At 43.8% G+C, this 19,206-nt stretch overlaps 1 protein-coding gene across 1 annotated transcript in view; it reads left to right on the top strand.

Moving 5' to 3' along the window:
- The first annotated feature begins 5,956 nt into the window (after positions 1-5,956).
- ly75 (lymphocyte antigen 75) overlaps positions 5,957-19,206 on the top strand; it is a 90,762-nt gene continuing 77,512 nt past the window's right edge. Inside the window, 2 exon segments of the mRNA XM_034195254.1 lie at positions 5,957-6,201; positions 12,783-13,154. Coding sequence (XP_034051145.1) covers positions 6,108-6,201; positions 12,783-13,154 — 466 coding nt within the window. The 5' untranslated portion in view covers positions 5,957-6,107.

Consider the following 19,206-nt stretch of genomic DNA (forward strand, 5'->3'; position numbering starts at 1 on the left):
AGAGCCTGAAATGTGGAGGTTTTAAGCTTGAAACAGGCTGATGACGCCGCCTGAGAGCGCTGAGCGACGTCTCGCACTGTGAAAAGTCCTTAAAGCGACAGAATCACCTCAAAATCTCTCATCAGCTGTTAAAATTTTCACTGAAGACCAGCTTAATTTTTCGAACCATGTCCACTTCGATGTGTCTCACAGGTTTAGAAAAAATTTTGATCAAACAAAGCGCCAGTCTCTCAGCAACTTCTCAGACAAAGGAATTCCGACGAGGGGCTGGACGACTCCTCCCACAAGGAGTGCTCACAGGCGAATGACGTCACCGACAGGCGTGGAAAAACTCACGCATGCGCACGAGGGTTCAAGCATGTCTGACGTAAAAACATATGAATGAAATCCATATAGTTTTTGAAAAAAATAAAAAGGACCTATACTTTACGGACAGACCTCGTATTTCTCCCTCTACAGTCCATAATCTCATTAAAAGATTCAAGGAATCGGGAGAAATTTCATGTGTGCAAGTTTATGCTGAACACCTGGGATCTTAAATCCGTCAGAGGGCAATGTGCCGAGAACAGGCATTCATCAACAGGTGATGTAACCACATGAGTAAGGGATTACTTTGGGAAACATTTGCAATGCACGACAATACAGACTTAGATTCAGAATTACCACTTAAACCCGAGAGTCCCCAAATTTGGGGACTTGGCCCGTTTTGGAACATTTGAACGCTCATAACTAACCATTGCTGACACCAACATACACTTATTATACATCAAAATGTCAAGCGACGCCTCCTTTACAAAGGTATCCACTTCAGTCACATATCAACTAGCCACAGCTCAAACGCCAAGTAAATAAAGACATAAATTGGAATTCATTTTTTGGGCTAAAAACCTCATTTACTCCTACCAAGTATTATTTACTTTCAATTTTTTTGCATCTACAACATCCCCTAGGACCTGTCTTTAGCTGATTCAAAGTTTTGCATTTTTGACCTTGTATAAGCTGAGAAATAATCATAATGTATGGGTATGTGATTTTGGTGAAATAGGCCTTAAGAGGTTAAAACTTTACTGTGCACACGAAGAAGCGCTATGTTAACCTTGTCAAGAAGCAGTGTGAACTTCTCTGGACTCTGAGACATTGGGGTTGGACCATCACAGTGAAAATGTGAATTGTGGTCAGACGAATCAGTATTCTGAATCTTTTTTTTTTTTTTTTTTTGAAAAAAAAAAGAGGACACTTTGTGCTCCAGACCATAAACCAAAAGGACCATCCAGACTGTTACAAGTCCAATTGTCAGGGTGAGTTGTTTGGCGCCAGTGACCAGAGGTATTTTTGAAGGAATAAAGTGAGACATTCAACCATAGGAACACTGTATTCACTGTGACCATCGTGCTCTGGAGCTGTTTTGTTGTTCATGGAACTTGTGTGTCGCACAACATGGATGGAATAAGTAAAACCTCAAACCCAACCTTCATGCCAAACAAAGGTTGGCCATGAAGGTTTAAGATAGTGCAGGTGCTCCTTGGTATGAATCACCTCAGCAGGTGATTTCACTGATGATCAGGTCATTAAGTTGAGAGTTGATCAGTAAAATCACCTGCTTTGGTGATCAGTTGCAAAGAAAACATGCACAGTCTTGACCTTTCATTGCACGCTGTTGTCCATCTCTCAGCTGGATGATTGAAACTTGGACAACATTGGGTGTTCCAATGATTGCGACAATGACCACAAAACATCAAAGCTGGTTGTGGAATGGATCAAGCAGGCCAGCATTACATTTTTGGAATGGCCTTTCCAATGGCCGACCTAATCAAAATTGTATGGATTGTGCTGAAAGGTTGGGCTTGTGACATGAAACCACCCAAATTATTTGAAAGCTACCACTTTGGGAGTTTTAAAATATCCAACTGGAATTCTGCCACCACTTTGCAGATGGCTACCACAACTGTCTGGTCAAAAAGAAATTAAAGAGCATTCAATCAAATATTAGGTGTGTTTTGGACCCTGTATATATCAATCCTGTGCTGAAATTAGAAATGCCCAAATACATTAAAACGTGTTCCAAGTCCGGAGGTTTTCTTTCTGGTAAAAATATGTCATGCAAGTTTTCTGACCAGAGAAAAAGGACAGTACAAAGAAATTACTTGAAAGCCCAACATTGCAAAGGTAGTTATATGGACTTCTGAGCACAACTGCATATGACAGAATTATTTTTAAAGGGTTTTTGTAGTACTATCTCCACATTTACACATACAGAATTTAAACATTTTAGAAACATAAACTATATTAACAGCGTCACAGCTCAACAATTACAAAATGCACAATTAGTATTTATTTTTACAGGGTTGATAATTTTGTGTGTACTCAGTGTAAGGATATCTGTACTTGAAAGCATGACACTAATGGAAAAATAAAGTAAAGTGCATTTAATGGCCGGTCCTCTGAAAGCATCAGACCTTAGGAGGACATCAATAATTCATAACAGCTGCTATGTTCACAGAAAAAAAAAAATCATTACAGCTCAGTCTGCTTTGTTGGCTAATAAAAGGAGAAATACCTTATTTTAACTTGTATTAAGGATGTTTACTGAGTACAACAGAAACTGAAAAAATGGAAAACGTTTGATTTGTAAAAACTACGTGCAGGAGTGCACATTATAGTGGAAGGAATTATTTGATATGAACAGCTGACAATGTGATTTGCATTTAAGACATAATAGGCATTTTTATGAATAATATTTAAGTAAGTTCCTTATAAATCCTGCAAAAATTACTCTGAACAACATATGCAGCATCACTACCTATTACATATAATCACACCCTTGGGCTTTTACATGTTTGACATCTAGCAAAAAAAAAAAAAAAAAAAATCCAGGTTTCTTTATATGATTTCTTGTACAGTTATACTCTAATTGTAATGCAAAAAAAAACACAGCATGATCTCACAATTGAATAAAATACATTAAAATATTCACTTTTTCAGCCACATGCTTTAGACAAATGAGAAGATGGACACAAAAACATTATGACAAAAAAAGGTATGTCCGGAAAAAAAAAAAAAAAAAACCGAGTACTGCGCTCATAGAGTGCAAACCTCTGCCAACAGTAGTTTCCAATTCCACAAATTTTTACTTTGGACAAGATTTTCAAGGTCAAAGTCCTGTTAGAAGTGGCTTGTCATAAGCTAAAATATAACACAAAATATTGATCAAAAGGGCAGTTCAATGTTAAAATCAATGACCCTTAATTGGAGTAAGCGGTTGAAGATGTTAAAACCAAATATCGCTAAATCTGCAATATGGATCAGATGCAGATCAAACTTTGTCAGTCAACAAAGGATACCATCCTACATAAATCTCTCAAATATGAAAGAAATTTGATCTTTTTTTGACAGTTATGATTTTTTTTTTTCAGTGTTAAAGATAGGGATTTTTCCAAGATTTCTCCTGACATTGCTCTTTGACCCATGACCTTGAAAATTTAATTAGTTCTTGCCTAGTATCAGGATATAAATCCTCAGTAAAAATTTCATAACAATATATGAAAACCTATGTTCCAGGCTGTTCACAAACAAATGGATGAAAACAACCAAAAAAAGGTATATCACAACAATCATTCAAAGGTTTTGCACAAAAACCTTATCATTATTATTGTTATTACTGATGTCATACGGCAATAACCTTCTTAATAAAGTAATTATTGCATTTTATTTCATATAAATCACGTATGCACAGTTGCAGGCAAAACTAAATGTTATAAACTCAGTTTCAAACCCAAGTGTAAATTAAACACGTCCTAAACTACGTAAATACTTGGTGGAAAAAAAGACATACGTTTAGATTTTAGACAAGTCACCGGATGGATACATTTCAAAGTCACTAAATACTTTTATTTGTCTTTACTGAGTTCAAGGTTTTGTTTTGTATGCGCCGTTGTACACTGCGCATGCGCGATTTGTTAGGAAGGAGGCCGCAAGTCCAAATGCTGTTACTCAGAACTTCTTGAGAGCAATAAAGAAACTTATTGTTGTGCAACGTAATTTTGCAGTTTTGTCTTTGTTTTGTGTCGGTGCAGCACTCGCTGCGCCCCGAAGTGGTCGTGAAGTCTGTGTGATAATTTGCTAAATGTCCCCGTACACCTGCTTTTTGAATAACGTCAAGTTACCAATGCAGAACACAAACCAAACAAGAAGACCCACGACTTCTCCTTCAAAATTAAAGCATTGCACAGAACTATATTAACTGGCTTTGACACATTGTCATATATCTTATGGTTCCAAATATCTAGCAGCGCTACACTACAGCTTTATTCCTGGTAAAACACAGCAGGTGGTTCTGTGGCGCCAGTTTATAGACTGGCTCAATTCCATGCTTCTGACTCTCCCAATTTGTTTAATTTATATAGCACCAAATCACAACAAAGCTGCCTCAAGGAGCTTCACACAAGTAAGGTCTAACCTTACCAACCCCTAGAGCAAGCACACAGGCAACAGTGGTAAGGAAAAACTCCCTCTGATGATTTGAGGAAGAAACCTCAAGCAGACCAGACTCAAATGGGGGGGACCCTCTGCTTGGGCCATGCTACCGACACAATTGACTATCTGTCTGTGGGTGTCAAAACCCAGCCCCTCGTCCGCGTTGTGACACCTGGGCAATGAATCAAGTAGGGGATCGCCTGTTGGTGTGAAATATGGTGGGGACCTTGTGTGCTGCCGTGGCCGCTACAGTAACTGTGTAGGCCAAACAGGAACCCTGAACATGAGCCAGTTAACAAAGCTCTGGTGAAACAAGAAATCCTCAAGTACAGATCAGGTGAAAGAGGTGGTGGCTTGTAAGTCAAAGGCTGTGAAAGCAGATGAAGGCTGAAGCAGGTCTTCAGACCCAGATCACCTGGGGTTTACCAACCATCAGACCAGGCTAAGGATCTGCCAAGGATCGTGTATTTATCGGCGTGCAACAACATTCTCATGTTAAAGGAACCCACACACAGATGTGTCTAGATTGACTGTGGATGCATATTTTCTATCCACTCCGGGAATCGATCAAGAGACTATCTTCCTCACTACCAAGGGATTGCCATGACGATCTGTCCTTGGACAAGACATTTCATCTCCATAGTCCCAGTCAACCCACCAGCCTCAACTAGAGAAGTGAACAGTGATGCCCTGGTGCCTCATCCAGGGGGAATCGTACATGCTCATGAACTCCACTCTACGGTATCTGGGTATATGTATGGGTCTGATATGCCTCAGGGTATTTGTAGGAATAGTGCAAGGAATCAGTCTGTGTTTCAAATATATTTTTACTTGTTACATCAAGCAGAAAGGTGTAGCCTCTGACCACATCGGAATTCTGCCACAGCACAATATTTCCTGCAAGTGTGCAAAGCCAAAGTCTAGAAATGGAAGTGTTGTTCAAATTTTCACACTTTTATGCAGTTTGGGCTGGTGGAGAAGTGGAGAAGTGTGCTTGTTTACAGAGTAGAAAGTTGCCAGTTCAAATCCACCTCCACTCCTGCTCCTTCTCAAATACAGAGTTACGTCAGGAAGGGCACGTGGTGTAAAAGTTGTGCCACATCAACATGCTGTGGTCACCCTGAGTGAAAAAGGGGAAATGCCAAAGGGACTTGCTTACTATGCAGTTCAGAAAACTCAAACCCCTTGCCCTAATCCCAAACCATTTCAAATGAAGTAATCTGCAAGGTTGAGAAGCACCTGAGACATCAGGTTTAGAACCTCATGCCGGCATCGGAAAGTGGTGGGCAATTTAAATTCTGGAAAGAAAAAAAAATTGTGTATGTTTTATTTAATTTATATAAGTTGATTTTAAATAGTCAAATATGTATTCAAAATCTCTGGTTTACTTTGAAGTAAATATTTTCAAACGACTTGTGACGCAATAGGTTTTAAGTGGATTTTACTTTGTAGGCTAAACCGGATGTCGGTGGCGAGCATTTAGCTTGACGGCTGAGTGGGAGCGTCACTGTGCAGTCTGACAGTTTGTCAGAAGCCTTTTCAGCGATCTGCACACTTTCAGTTTTGAGTTTACTGGTTGATCGGCCTACATGAAGAAGTGAACACTTGATGAAGAACAAGAGGCTGCGCTGACCATGTGGAAAACACCCAGAGACACACTTTGTTTGGCCATCGTGTGGATAACAACAGCTTCCTTTGGGATTTCACTCGCTAAACTTACAACTTCTGGTAAGTAATGAACACAACCCTCTAATAATATTCACAACTACGTAGATTTAAAAAAAAAAAAAAAAAACATTTTCTCTCGTTGCAATCCATCTTAGCTGTATATGAACTCCCTCGGAATCCAGATCAAACACAATAGACAGAAACCTGTTCGGCCACATGCGGAGGCGCGATCAAAATCAAGCTCGTCGTTATGTCCTTGAACGCAACACACAAAGTGCGCACTCATGCTGCTGCACGTTTGTGTCCCTGTTTACTCTGTAAATTAAGAACGCTGCTAGAGGACAGGCTTAATTCTATTTTGGAAAAGCTAATGTTTCGTCTACTTTATATTTCACACTAATCACGCAGTCTTGTGCGCGTGGCTGCTGCTCTCAGCGTCGATATTGACCTTATTTTGGCTCTTGGTCTGACACTGTTACCAGTTTGTTAGTTATTTTTGATTTGATTTAACCTTTATTTAACCAGGTAAGTTATTAAGAAAAAAAATTTCTTATTTACAATAACAACCTGGTGGATATTCGTTTTATATTCATTTTTTTCAGTTATTATTTTTATTCATAACACAGTTCCAGTGGTGTAGCAACCTCAGCAGGTAGAGCTTTTTTGTCTTTTCTGTATTCTGCAGCAAGCAGGTGCTTCTATTTTTACACACCCACAGAGATGGTGGTGAAAGACATCACTCACGGTAATGGCAACATGGCAGTTAACTAAACTGATTAAACCAATTGAACTACAAGATATGGGTCGGGGCAGACTTTACATGACTGTCCTCTGGTGGCCATTTTTTGGACATGAAAACATCACCGAACTGAGTACAAATACAAACCTACCATCCCTGGTTCTCAAGACCAGGCATCTAAGTGGCTCTACTTTACTCTATTATACTCTTCCTTTTGTAGATATTTAGATATACCTTAGTATACACTAGCAGAGTTCTACCTTAGAAATGGAATATATTCTAAAAGACATACCTTACTGAATTTTCCTGTAATTTGATCACTTTTCAAAGGGGTCAGATTTGTCAATAAAGTCAGTTTAATGTACAGTGGTTCCTTTCAGGTCAGCTTGGTGTATACATCTCATTTCAGGCAATGATAGCTATCAGCTGGTTGTTAGAAACAAGTTAGAGACAAAACAAAACCAGCTGATTTTAATAGAACATCAATGCAGTCCGAGCTTGTTTTCATCAGGCGGCCAGTCACGGAAGTACGAGTTCTCAACTTTGGATTCGCCACTTCGCCGGAAGTGATGTATACTTGCGCCAACCCATATTAACTGGCCCTACACACATGTTAACTAGTTATTAGGCGTATGTGCGCGATCACACACATGCACGCGCCCACCCACACTATGAGGTCTGTATAGATTTTACCAACGTGTTGCATTTTACAGTCAAATAAATGACGGGTTATTGTATTATTGTATTGTATTATTAGAAATTTTTTAAGCGGTCAAGAATCTAGATTTAACACCGCAGCTCTGAATTGCATGTGCACAACAGTCTACAATTCAACATGCCTCATCATTGCATCAGACAAGAGGGGAGGAGCTGTTTAATTCATGGCAGTGCTGAAATAACTACAAAATTTTTCATATTTGACAATGTTGTGTAGGATGGTATCGTTTATAGACTGACAAAGTTTAACCCGGATCTGATCCAGATTACAGATTTTGTGGCCATTTAATTTAACATTGAAAACCCCATTTAATGTACACTCAACAAAAATATAAACACAACACTTTTGGTTTTGCTCCTATTTTGTATGAGATGAACTCAAAGATCTAAAACATTTTCCACATACACAATATCACCATTTCCCTCAAATATTGTTCACAAACCAGTCTAAATCTGTGATAGTGAGCACTTCTCCTTTGCTGAGATAATCCATCCCACCTCACAGGTGTGCCATATCAAGATGCTGATTAGACACCATGATTAGTGCACAGGTGTGCCTTAGACTGCCCACAATAAAAGGCCACTCTGAAAGGTGCAGTTTTGTTTTATTGGGGGGGGGGATACCAGTCAGTATCTGGTGTGACCACCATTTGCCTCATGCAGTGCAACACATCTCCTTCGCATAGAGTTGATCAGGTTGTCAATTGTGGCCTGTGGAATGTTGGTCCACTCCTCTTCAATGGCTGTGCGAAGTTGCTGGATATTGGCAGGAACTGGTACACGCTGTCGTATACGCCGGTCCAGAGCATCCCAAACATGCTCAATGGGTGACATGTCCGGTGAGTATGCCGGCCATGCAAGAACTGGGACATTTTCAGCTTCCAAGAATTGTGTACAGATCCTTGCAACATGGGGCCGTGCATTATCCTGCTGCAACATGAGGTGATGTTCTTGGATGTATGGCACAACAGTGGGCCTCAGGATCTCGTCACAGTATCTCTGTGCATTCAAAATGTCATCAATAAAATGCACCTGTGTTCTTCGTCCATACCATAACCCCACCGCCACCATGGGCCACTCGATCCACAACATTGACATCAGAAAACCGCTCACCCACATGACGCCACACACGCTGTCTGCCATCTGCCCTGGACAGTGTGAACCGGGATTCATCTGTGAAGAGAACACCTCTCCAACGTGCCAAACGCCAGCGAATGTGAGCATTTGCCCACTCAAGTCGGTTACGACGACGAACTGGAGTCAGGTCGAGACCCCGATGAGGACGACGAGCATGCAGATGAGCTTCCCTGAGAAGGTTTCTGACAGTTTGTGCAGAAATTCTTTGGTTATGCAAACCGATTGTTTCAGCAGCTGTCCGAGTGGCTGGTCTCAGACGATCTTGGAGGTGAACATGCTGGATGTGGAGGTCCTGGGCTGGTGTGGTTACACGTGGTCTGCGGTTGTGAGGCTGGTTGGATGTACTGCCAAATTCTCTGAAACACCTTTGGAGACGGCTTATGGTAGAGAAATGAACATTCAATACACGAGCAACAGCTCTGGTTGACATTCCTGCTGTCAGCATGCCAATTCGTTCGGTCTGCAACACCGGATTGTAGATTTTGTGGACGTTTGAATTTAACATTGAAGACCCCATTTGATGTACATTTTGCATTATATCTCAATTAAAAGTGCCTCAATCACTCATTTGTGACAATGAGGTGCAAACTGGCGCGCTCAATGAATAGACCAAGTTTGATCTGCATCTGATCCGTATTGTGGATTTAGCGGATATTTGATTCTTTTCAACATTAAAAAGCCCTTTTGATCTATATTTTGTTTTCTATTTCAACTTATGAAAAGCCACTTCGAACAGAACTTTGACCTTGCAAAATTTTGCCAAGGTAAAAATTTGAATTTGAAGCTAGTGTTAGAAGAGGGTTTTTGTTTTTTTGTTTTTTTTTTTCTTCTTCTTTTTTTTTTTTTTTTTTTTTGGACACTTTATTTAAAGATCTTCTGACCAAACAGCACCAAGGCTGAGGGCTCTTTGACACTGGCACGAATTTGATCCCCGCGCAGCCATGCAATTCATCATGCCATTGCGACCCACTTTATTCCGCTGGATGCCGCGCTTTGTCCCGTTTGACACAATGCCATATAAAATAATTTTGTAGCTGATGATGCATTTTTCTCTCAAAGCTTGGCTGATGAAACCATTCTCTCATTGCTCCCAGAATCACAGAGAAATTATCTACAGTTTGTCTTGTGCATGTTGTGCAGTGGAGAACACCAAAAATCGGAGCCAAAAAATATTTTGTTATAGTTCCCACGCAGTCTGAATTGCTCACAAAAACCGATTTGTATTTTCAGGCCAGTACCCTACTTGACAAACGTACTAGTGCTGGTCATTGTCAATCCAGACCTCAATCAATCCAGTACGGAACTTTGAATTGTGATCGGCAAGTTTTAATTTGGCTCGATTTTCACCGGACATCTTTCTTGAGCCCCACCACCACCTATTTATCAGGGCCACCACTGGAATGCACTGACTTATCCCCAAGTGGCTGAGTTTACGACCTACTTCACACTAGTATACAACATACTTAAACAGGTTTAATGGCCACTTGATTTTTCGTACGCAACTGTTTAAAAACAGTTTATTTAAAATGAAACCGAAAGGATGCAAATACTAATAGTTTATAAGCATGCCTAATTCAAGATTATGATCTTTTTTGTGGCTACATGCCTATTGAAATATCATTTGTTTTTCTCTTGACGGTATGATTCATTCTTCAGGTCCTCAAATGTTACATACAAATTAAAACAAAAAATAAAAATTCCCGTTCTTGTCTAATCAGTTTTTGAGCAGTGGTCCTGAATGAGTGGTTGGTATTAGTCAAAACATCGACTGACTTTATTCAAACTGGTTTGTGAGAGAACAAGTTGAGTTACTGCAGACTAAAGTCAAAGTAATGCCAAATTAATTCACTGTTTATGTTCATCAAGGTTTATTTTTATTTTTTAGGTTAGGTGTCAGTGTGAACGGATCAGGGATGTGGTGAAACACGCACAGTCCAACATGAATCATTATCCTAATTTAATGATTTTACCACCATCAATGTTTCTAACAACTTTCGTGAAATGAATTTGAAAACTTTTAAAATAATCCTCCTGAGAAATCAGCCAACCCACAGGTGAACCACAGCACAAGTGCACGTAACTATGTGCTTTACTAGAAACGGCTCTAAACTTGTTGCAGTAAATGAACTAACATGGCAGGGTTTATACTCTGTCGACATCAACTATGGTCATCTGTAGAAAACCTTCAAAAATAGGTGTCTGACAACAAGACTCACTGGTTTGAAAAGGTGGAAGAAATATCCAAGCAGAACGGTCCATGAACACAGAAAGAGACCAACAAGGGCAGAAATAAACGGCTTCCTGTGTTAGGGTCAAAGGTCAAATTGGGAATGTACACCCATGGACAGGTTTAGGTCATGGTTTAGGGCCCCTTCACACATAACGCGATTTAAGTCGACAAGCGCACGAGGGAGTAATTGCATGCCAATCGTGAAAAATCGGAGTTGCCTCCAACGCCTCATACACCTGTTGATGCAACTATTTGCGCACATCAGCGGCTGAAAGACAGAGTGTATGCTGTGAGAGAACATCTGATCCCTCTCGCAGCTGGTGTTGGCTAAATTCCAGATGACACACACGAAGATCCAACACTGCTCGCTTGGCACTTAGAAAATGTGTGGCCATTTGCACTGTCAGCATTAAAACCGTCAGCAGACGATCACTTTTGAGCACACTTGCATAAAATGTTTATCTATGCTGTACAGACATGATCACATGGGGGCCGGACAGGCAGGTCTGAGCGCACACAGTACAGCGAGGTGCCCGTCAGCTGCTGACCAGAGACTCACTAACAGCTCACATAACACAGACACAGTGACACATTGGTGTGTGCGCTGAACTGACAGGGGGTGTGGGCGCCGACAGCTACAGCTGTTGAGATCTCTGGTTCTGGACGTCCCAGCTGGAGAACATGTACAGTATTTGGACGGACATGAACTTACAACTGTCCACTGTGATGCGATGCACGTGTCTGCTTGCTGCCCTCATGTGGACATACATAAAAACGAGTGAGTTCACGGCACGCACATTGACAGGCTGCCCCAGGTGATACGGACCATCAGATCATAACACGCAGCAGGCAATCTTAATGTCACGTCACCCACATGATCTCTGTTCCCAATGACACAGTGTCTGTCCTGCGACGTGCTGTCCATCAGACATGTGTGTAGGGCCGGACACACGCTCGAGGTCGGCTCGACACGCTGGACTAGTAGATGTGGACATAAGAGTGCCCTGCTTCTCATTCATGTAATTTCATGACTGTACGTCTGTGACCATGAGTCATCTACAGAGAAACAGACGGTTCATACTTGTATTGTCCGCTTGATAAGAGGGATTCAATAAAATGTGGTGTTTTTTTATGGTGTGTGTTTTGTTTTTTTTAAATACATTTATCTCCTTGTTGATTTCAGGCATTTTTCATCACATTTTATATGACAGCGATGGTAATGCAGTGGTAAAGTTTGTGGCTGGCATTCAGAGCTTTTGTAAATTGCAGGTTCGAATCCCATGAGTGGCATGTATTTTTTTTTCACAGCAGCTGTGCAATGTGGTTACACATGCTCCCGCTGCTCACATTGTGTTCCCGCTGCGACGGTGTTGTTCACAAAACCATCTCAATGGGATTGGTCACACCTGGCCGGCGGCTCAATGTTTTCGTGGTTCACTCATACGAGCTGTTGCGCTGTGATTTGCCCTGATTTGGACTTATTCATACTATGTGTGAAGGGGCCCTTATGCACATGCAAAATATCAGAAGGCTCTCGCCCTTAGCTTACACAGAACTAGCCTAGACAAGTGCTGTGTATGAATAAAATGACCCTGATGTAGATTGTTCAGGAGGCCTTTAATCACAATTGTGAAATAAACATTTGGCTTTTAAAAATGCCCAAAGTTCTTTCTCGTAAACTATATCATAAATTAATGCTGTTATTGTTGGATTTGTTGTTAGAAGACGGTCTTTTTTGGGGGGGAAAATACTTCAGTGAGACGTCAAAGTGAGTGTATTTTCAGCCTCTAATGTGTGATATCTGCTCCATTATCTCAGATGAGGATACGTTCACTATTCAGCACTCCGCGACAGGCAAGTGCTTGGTGGCAGAGCGTCCGGCAGTGTTGGACCTCACCTCCTGTGACTCGAGTAGCAGCTCTCACCAGTGGAAATGGGGTTCCGGTCACCGCCTTTTCCATGTGGCCACATCCCTCTGCCTCGGCTTGGAGGTCCGCACCAAGACATTGTCCCTAATCGATTGCAGTTCTACCAACCTGCTGTGGTGGCGGTGTCAGGATGAGGCGGTTTACACCGTCTATCAGATGGGACTAGTGGTCAGTAATGGCAAAGCTGTAGCCAAGCAGGACGGTAATGATGCATGGGTGAGAGGTGGTTCTCAGGACAACATCTGCCAGAGGCAGTACCACGGTAAGTGTTCTTTTACTCATGTTGCCTATATTAGTCCATGAACCAGTCATCAATTTTGAACTAATCTATACCACTTAAGGTGAGGAAACAACACATAGAATCCAGCCTCAGTGTATCATGGCCTACACAAAAATGTATGACAACAATCCCAGGGTGGCAGCTCTAGCCAGTTAGGGGTCAATGAAGGGTTACACAGAGGTCAAAATTTAAAAATGCTCCATTCATGTTATAATCTATACCACATTATTTGTCTGATCATAACAATTCCAAAAAGGTATAAGTTGGACTATCTATTACTGAATGTTCTGGAGTTATGGGGTAAAACAGCAAAATGGTGGCAAAGGTCAGTTTCAGTTTGTACAGGGGTCAAAAGTTAAAGTTGCTCCAATTTCAGAAAAAAAAAACATGCAGATTATTGGTTGAAATAAAAGGATTCATATATGGAATAGTTTTGACTGTTGAATGTTTGGTTTCCAAAGTAAAGGTCAAACAAGGTTGACGCCCATTGGATTCTATGACATGTGAATGGACTGCATTTATATAGTGCTTTTCCATCTACATCAGACGCTCAAAGCACTTTACACATCAATGCCTCACATTCACCCCGATGTCGGGCTGCTGCCATGCAAGGCGCCCACTAAACATCGGGAGCAACTAGGGGATTAAGGGCCCTAAGTGATTTTCCGGTCGGGCTGGGATTTGAACCAAGGATCCTCTGGTCTCAAGCCCAACACTTTTCCTTTTTAGAACCCTATTAACCCAAACAATAACTTGCATATTTTTTCCAAAAATTGGAGCAACTTTAACTTGACCTCTGTACAAACTGAAACTGACCTTTGTCACAATTTTTGCTGTTTTTACCCCATAACTCCAGAACATTTAGTCATAGATAGTCCAACTTATACCTTTTTGGAATCGTTATGCTCCCCCTCTAGCTGCCACCTTATCGTGGTGGGGGAGTTTGCGTACCCGGATGATCCTAGGAGCTATGTTGTTGGGGGCTTTGTGCTCCTTTTAGGGTCTGCCAAGGCAAACAGGTCCTAGGTGACGGGTCAGACTAAGGGCAGTTCAGAAGCTCCCATGACCAGTAAAAAATCAATGACCGAGATGTCGCCCGGTATGGCGGAGCCGGGGCCCCACCTTGGAGCCAGGCCTGGGGTTGGGGCTTGCGCGCGAGCGCCTGGTGGTTGAGCCTTAGCCCATGGGGCCTGGCCGGGCTCAGCCCGAAAGAGCGATGTGGCCCGCCCTCCTGTGGGTTCACCACCTGCAGTGGGGGCCATGGGGGTCGGGTGCAGAGAGGATTGGGTGGCGGTCAAGGGTGGGTGGCCCAGTGGCCTGGTCCGCGCTCACAGCCCCTGGCTGTTGGCACGTGGAATGTCACCTCGCTGGGGGGGAAGAACCCTGAGCTTGTGCGGGAGGTTGAGAGATACCGACTAGAGATGGTCGGGCTCACCTCCACGCACAGTTTGGGCTCTGGTAAGCAACTGCTGGAGAGGGGCTGGATGCTCCACTTTTCTGGCGTTGCCCATGGGGAGAGGCAGAGAGCTGGGGTCACATTGCTTATTGCTCCCCAGCTCAGTCGCCATGTGTTGGAGTTCACTCCGGTGAATGAGAGGGTCACGTCCCTACGCCTTCGGGTTGGGGACAGGTCTCTCACTGTTGTCTCGGCCTACGGGCCGAGCGGCAGTGCAGAGTACCCGACCTTCTTGGAGTCCCTGGGAAGGGTACTAGATAGCGCTCTGACTGGGGACTCCATTGTTCTCCTGGGGGATTTCAACACCCACGTGGGCGGTGACAGTGAGACCTGGAGGGGGGTGATTAGGAAGCACGGCCTCCCCGATCTGAACCCGAGTGGTGTTCAGTTTGTTGGACTTCTGTGCTAGTCACAGTTTGTCCATCACGAACACCATGTTTGAGCACAAGGGTGTCCATAAATGCACATGGCACCAGGACACCCTGAGTTGGAGGTCGATGATCGACTTTGTAGTCATATCATCTGACCTTCGGCCACGTGTCTCGGACACTCGAGTGAAGAGAGGGGCTGAGCTGTCGACCGATCACCACCTGGTGGTGAGTTGGATCTGCTGGGAGGGGAGGAAGCCGGTCAGACCTGGCAGGGCCAAATGTATTGTGAGGGTCTGCTGGGAACAACTGGCGGAACCCTCTGTCAGCGAGGTCTTCAACTCCCACCTCCGGGAGAGCTTCTCCCAGATCCCAGGGGAGGTTGGAGAGATGGAGTCCGAGTGGACCATGTTCTCCACCTCCATTGTCGATGCGGCCGCTCGTATCTGTGGTCACAGGGTCTCTGGTGCCTGCCGCGGCGGCAATCCCTGAACCCGGTGGTGGATGCTGGAAGTAAGGGATGCCGTCAAGCTGAAGGAGTCCTACTTGTTTTTGTTGGTAGGTGGGACCACGGAGGCAGCTGACAGGTGCCGGCAGGCCAAGCGTGCCGCAGCCCGTGTGGTCGCAGAGGCAAAAACTCGGGTCTGGGAGGAGTTCGGGGAGGCCATGGAGGAGGACTATCGGTCGGCCTCGAAGAAATTCTGGCAAACCGTCCGACGCCTCAGGTGGCGGAAGCAGCTCTCCACCAGCACTGTCTACGGTGCGGGTGGGGAGCTGTTGACCCTGACTGGGGATGTTGTCGGGCGGTGGAAGGAATACTTCGAGGATCTCCTCAATCCCATCATCACGTCTTCCGAAGAGATAGCAGAGACTGGGGACTCAGAGGCAGACTCATCCATTACCCAGGCCAAAGTCACCGAGGTGGTTAGAAAGCTCCTTGGTGGCAAGGCTCCTGGGGTGGATGATATCCGTCCTGAGTACCTTAAGTCTCTGGATGTTGTGGGACTGTCTTGGCTGACACGCCTCTGCAACATCGCGTGGCGGTCGGGGACAGTGCCTCTGCATTGGCAGACCGGGGTGGTGGTCCCTCTGTTTAAGAAGGGGGACCGGAGGTTGTGTTCCAACTACAGGGGGATCACACTCCTCAGCCTCAACAGTAAGGTCTATTCCAGAGTACTGGAGAGGAGAATTCGACCGATAGTCAAACCTCGGATTCAGGAGGAGCAGTGTGGTTTTCGTCCTGGTCGCGGTACACTGGACCAGCTCTACACGTTCCATCGAGTGCTCGAGGGTTCATGGGAGTTCGCCCAACCAGTCCACATGTGCTTTGTAGATCTGGAGAAGGCGTTCAACCGTGTCGCTCGGGGCACCCTGTGGGGGGTGCTCCGGGAGTACGGGGTCCCGGGTCCTTTGCTAAAGGTATCCGGTCCCTGTATGACCGCAGCAAGAGCTTGGTTCGCATTGCCGGTAGTAAGTTAAACCTGTGTCCAGTGCACGTTGGCCTCCGCCAGGGCTGCCCTTTGTCACCGGTTCTGTTCATTATCTTTATGGACAGAATTTCTAGGCGCAGCCAGGGTGTAGAGGGGGTCTGGTTTGGGAACCACAGAATCTCGTCTCTGCTGTTTGCAGACGATGTGGTTCTGTTGGCTTCGTCAAATCGGGACCTTCAGCGTGCACTGGGGCAGTTTGCAGCCGAGTGTGAAGCGTCCGGGATGAAAATCAGCGCCTCCAAATCTGAGGCCATGGTTCTCGACTGGAAAAAGGTGCTTTGCCCTCTTCAGGTCGGTGGAGTGTCCTTGCCTCAAGTGGAGGAGTTTAAGTATCTCGGGGTCTTGTTCACGAGTGAGGGACGGATGGAGCGTGAGATCAATAGACGGATCGGTGCAGCATCTGCAGTGATGCGGTCGCTGTATCGGACCGTCGTGGTGAAGAGAGAGCTGAGTAGGGGGGTAAAGCTCTTGATTTAGCGATCGATCTACGTTCCGACCCTCACCTATGGTCATGAGATTTGGCTCATGACCAAAAGAACGAGCTCGCGAGTACAAGCGGCCGAGATGAGTTTCCTCCGCAGGGTGGCTGGGCGCTCCCTTAGAGATAGGGTGAGGAGCTCGGTCACTCTGGAGGAGCTCGGAGTCGAGCCGCTGCTCCTCCACGTCAAAAGGAGCCAGTTGAGGTGGCTTGGGCATCTTTTCTGGATAGATTCAGTCTCATTTGATTATTTTTGTTTTCATTCTAATTCTGGCGATTAAAGCCAAGGAGCTGTTTGGTAGGAACTACAGGTCGTGAAGAAGTACACTAAACTCTACCCATGTGGAAGAGATTTGATTAATTGCCTGTGTAAAATGGCATCATTCTGTGACACCCAGGCTCTTCTTAAATCTAGAAAGTTTCTTTGTTGAAACATGGCAACTCTTTGCTTATTATTTATTAATTAATTTACATCCGCTGCCTTCCTCACAGTGGAGTCCCGAGCCCGCATACCAAATTTGGTTTTGATACATCAGAGACTTGCTGAGATATGATCTCACTTCTTGTTTTCAGTTGGCTTTGATGGATGACCGCTTTCAAAGTCAAATGACCACAAAGAAAGAATTGTGAGGCTTTCTCCGAATGTCAGTTCTACCCATTTTTGTGAAGATAGGACAACATTTGTGACCTACAAAAATTTTTCAGGGTTCCCAAAATACCCACGGTTGTGCATATATATATGTATGTGTGTATGTATGTGTGTATATATGGGTGATTCTTTAACTATGGGCACTATTGGCCTTGTAAATGTAATTTCCAGCACACCATTGCCTTACAATATAAAGCGCCTTGGGGCAACTGTTTGTTGTGATTTGGCGCTATATACATGTGCTCTGATGTCACTGTTTATCTCCATAGAAACTACCCAAACAATTTTTCATACAAACTGTTTAAAGGGACATTACAGTGTTGTGGTGGAAATTACGGCAATAGTGTGGGACAACTACATTTTGTTTAAAAAAATCACAACAGTTGTATGACATTGAATACCCCAATTATGTTTTGATTATTTTACTGATATTTTATTCAGAGATATTTTAAAACATTAGAAAAAACGTTTCTTTATCATTGAAGATCAAAAGTCTGGGTGTGGGACAAGCACAAAACGGCAATATTTGCATATAATGATGCTGAAAAAAGGTGAAAAAGTCATCATAGACTACTAGAACAAATTTCTTAACACACTTTCATTGTAAAGATAACTATAAAAGTGTGAAATTTCCCCTTTTTTCTGTTTTTCATACAATATGATCAAAGGACATAATAAGTGCCCGTAGTCTAAGAATCACCCACTCAACAAAAATATAAACGCAACACTTTTGGTTTTGCTCCCATTTTGCATGAGATTAACTCAAAGATCTAAAACTTTTTCCACATACACAATATCACCATTTCCCTCAAATATTGTTCACAAACCAGTCTAAATCTGTGATAGTGAGCACTTCTCCTTTGCTGAGATAATCCATCCCACCTCACAGGTGTGCCATATCAAGATGCTGATTAGACACCATGATTAGTGCACAGGTGTGCCTTAGACTGCCCACAATAAAAGGCCACTCTGAAAGGTGCAGTTTTGTTTTACTGGGGGGGGGATACCAGTCAGTATCTGGTGTGACCACCATTTGCCTCATGCAGTGCAACACATCTCCTTCGCATCATCCGTGAAGAGAACACCTCTCCAACGTGCCAAACGGCAGCGAATGTGAGCATTTGCCCACTCAAATCGGTTACGACGACGAACTGGAGTCAGGTCGAGACCCCGATGAGGACGACGAGCATGCAGATGAGCTTCCCTGAGACAGTTTCTGACAGTTTGTGCAGAAATTCTTTGGTTATGCAAACCGATTGTTTCAGCAGCTGTCTGAGTGGCTGGTCTCAGACGATCTTGGAGGTGAACTTGCTGGATGTGGAGGTCCTGGGCTGGTGTGGTTACACGTGGTCTGCGGTTGTGAGGCTGGTTGGATGTACTGCCAAATTCTCTGAAACGCCTTTGGAGACGGCTTATGGTAGAGAAATGAACATTCAATACACGAGCAACAGCTCTGGTTGACATTCCTGCTGTCAGCATGCCAATTGCACGCTCCCTCAAATCTTGCGACATCTGTGGCATTGTGCTGTGTGATAAAACTGCACCTTTCAGAGTGGCCTTTTATTGTGGGCAGTCTAAGGCACACCTGTGCAC

Source organism: Thalassophryne amazonica, chromosome 2 (assembly GCF_902500255.1).
Source record: "Thalassophryne amazonica chromosome 2, fThaAma1.1, whole genome shotgun sequence".
In the NCBI taxonomy this organism is placed as follows: domain Eukaryota; kingdom Metazoa; phylum Chordata; class Actinopteri; order Batrachoidiformes; family Batrachoididae; genus Thalassophryne; species Thalassophryne amazonica.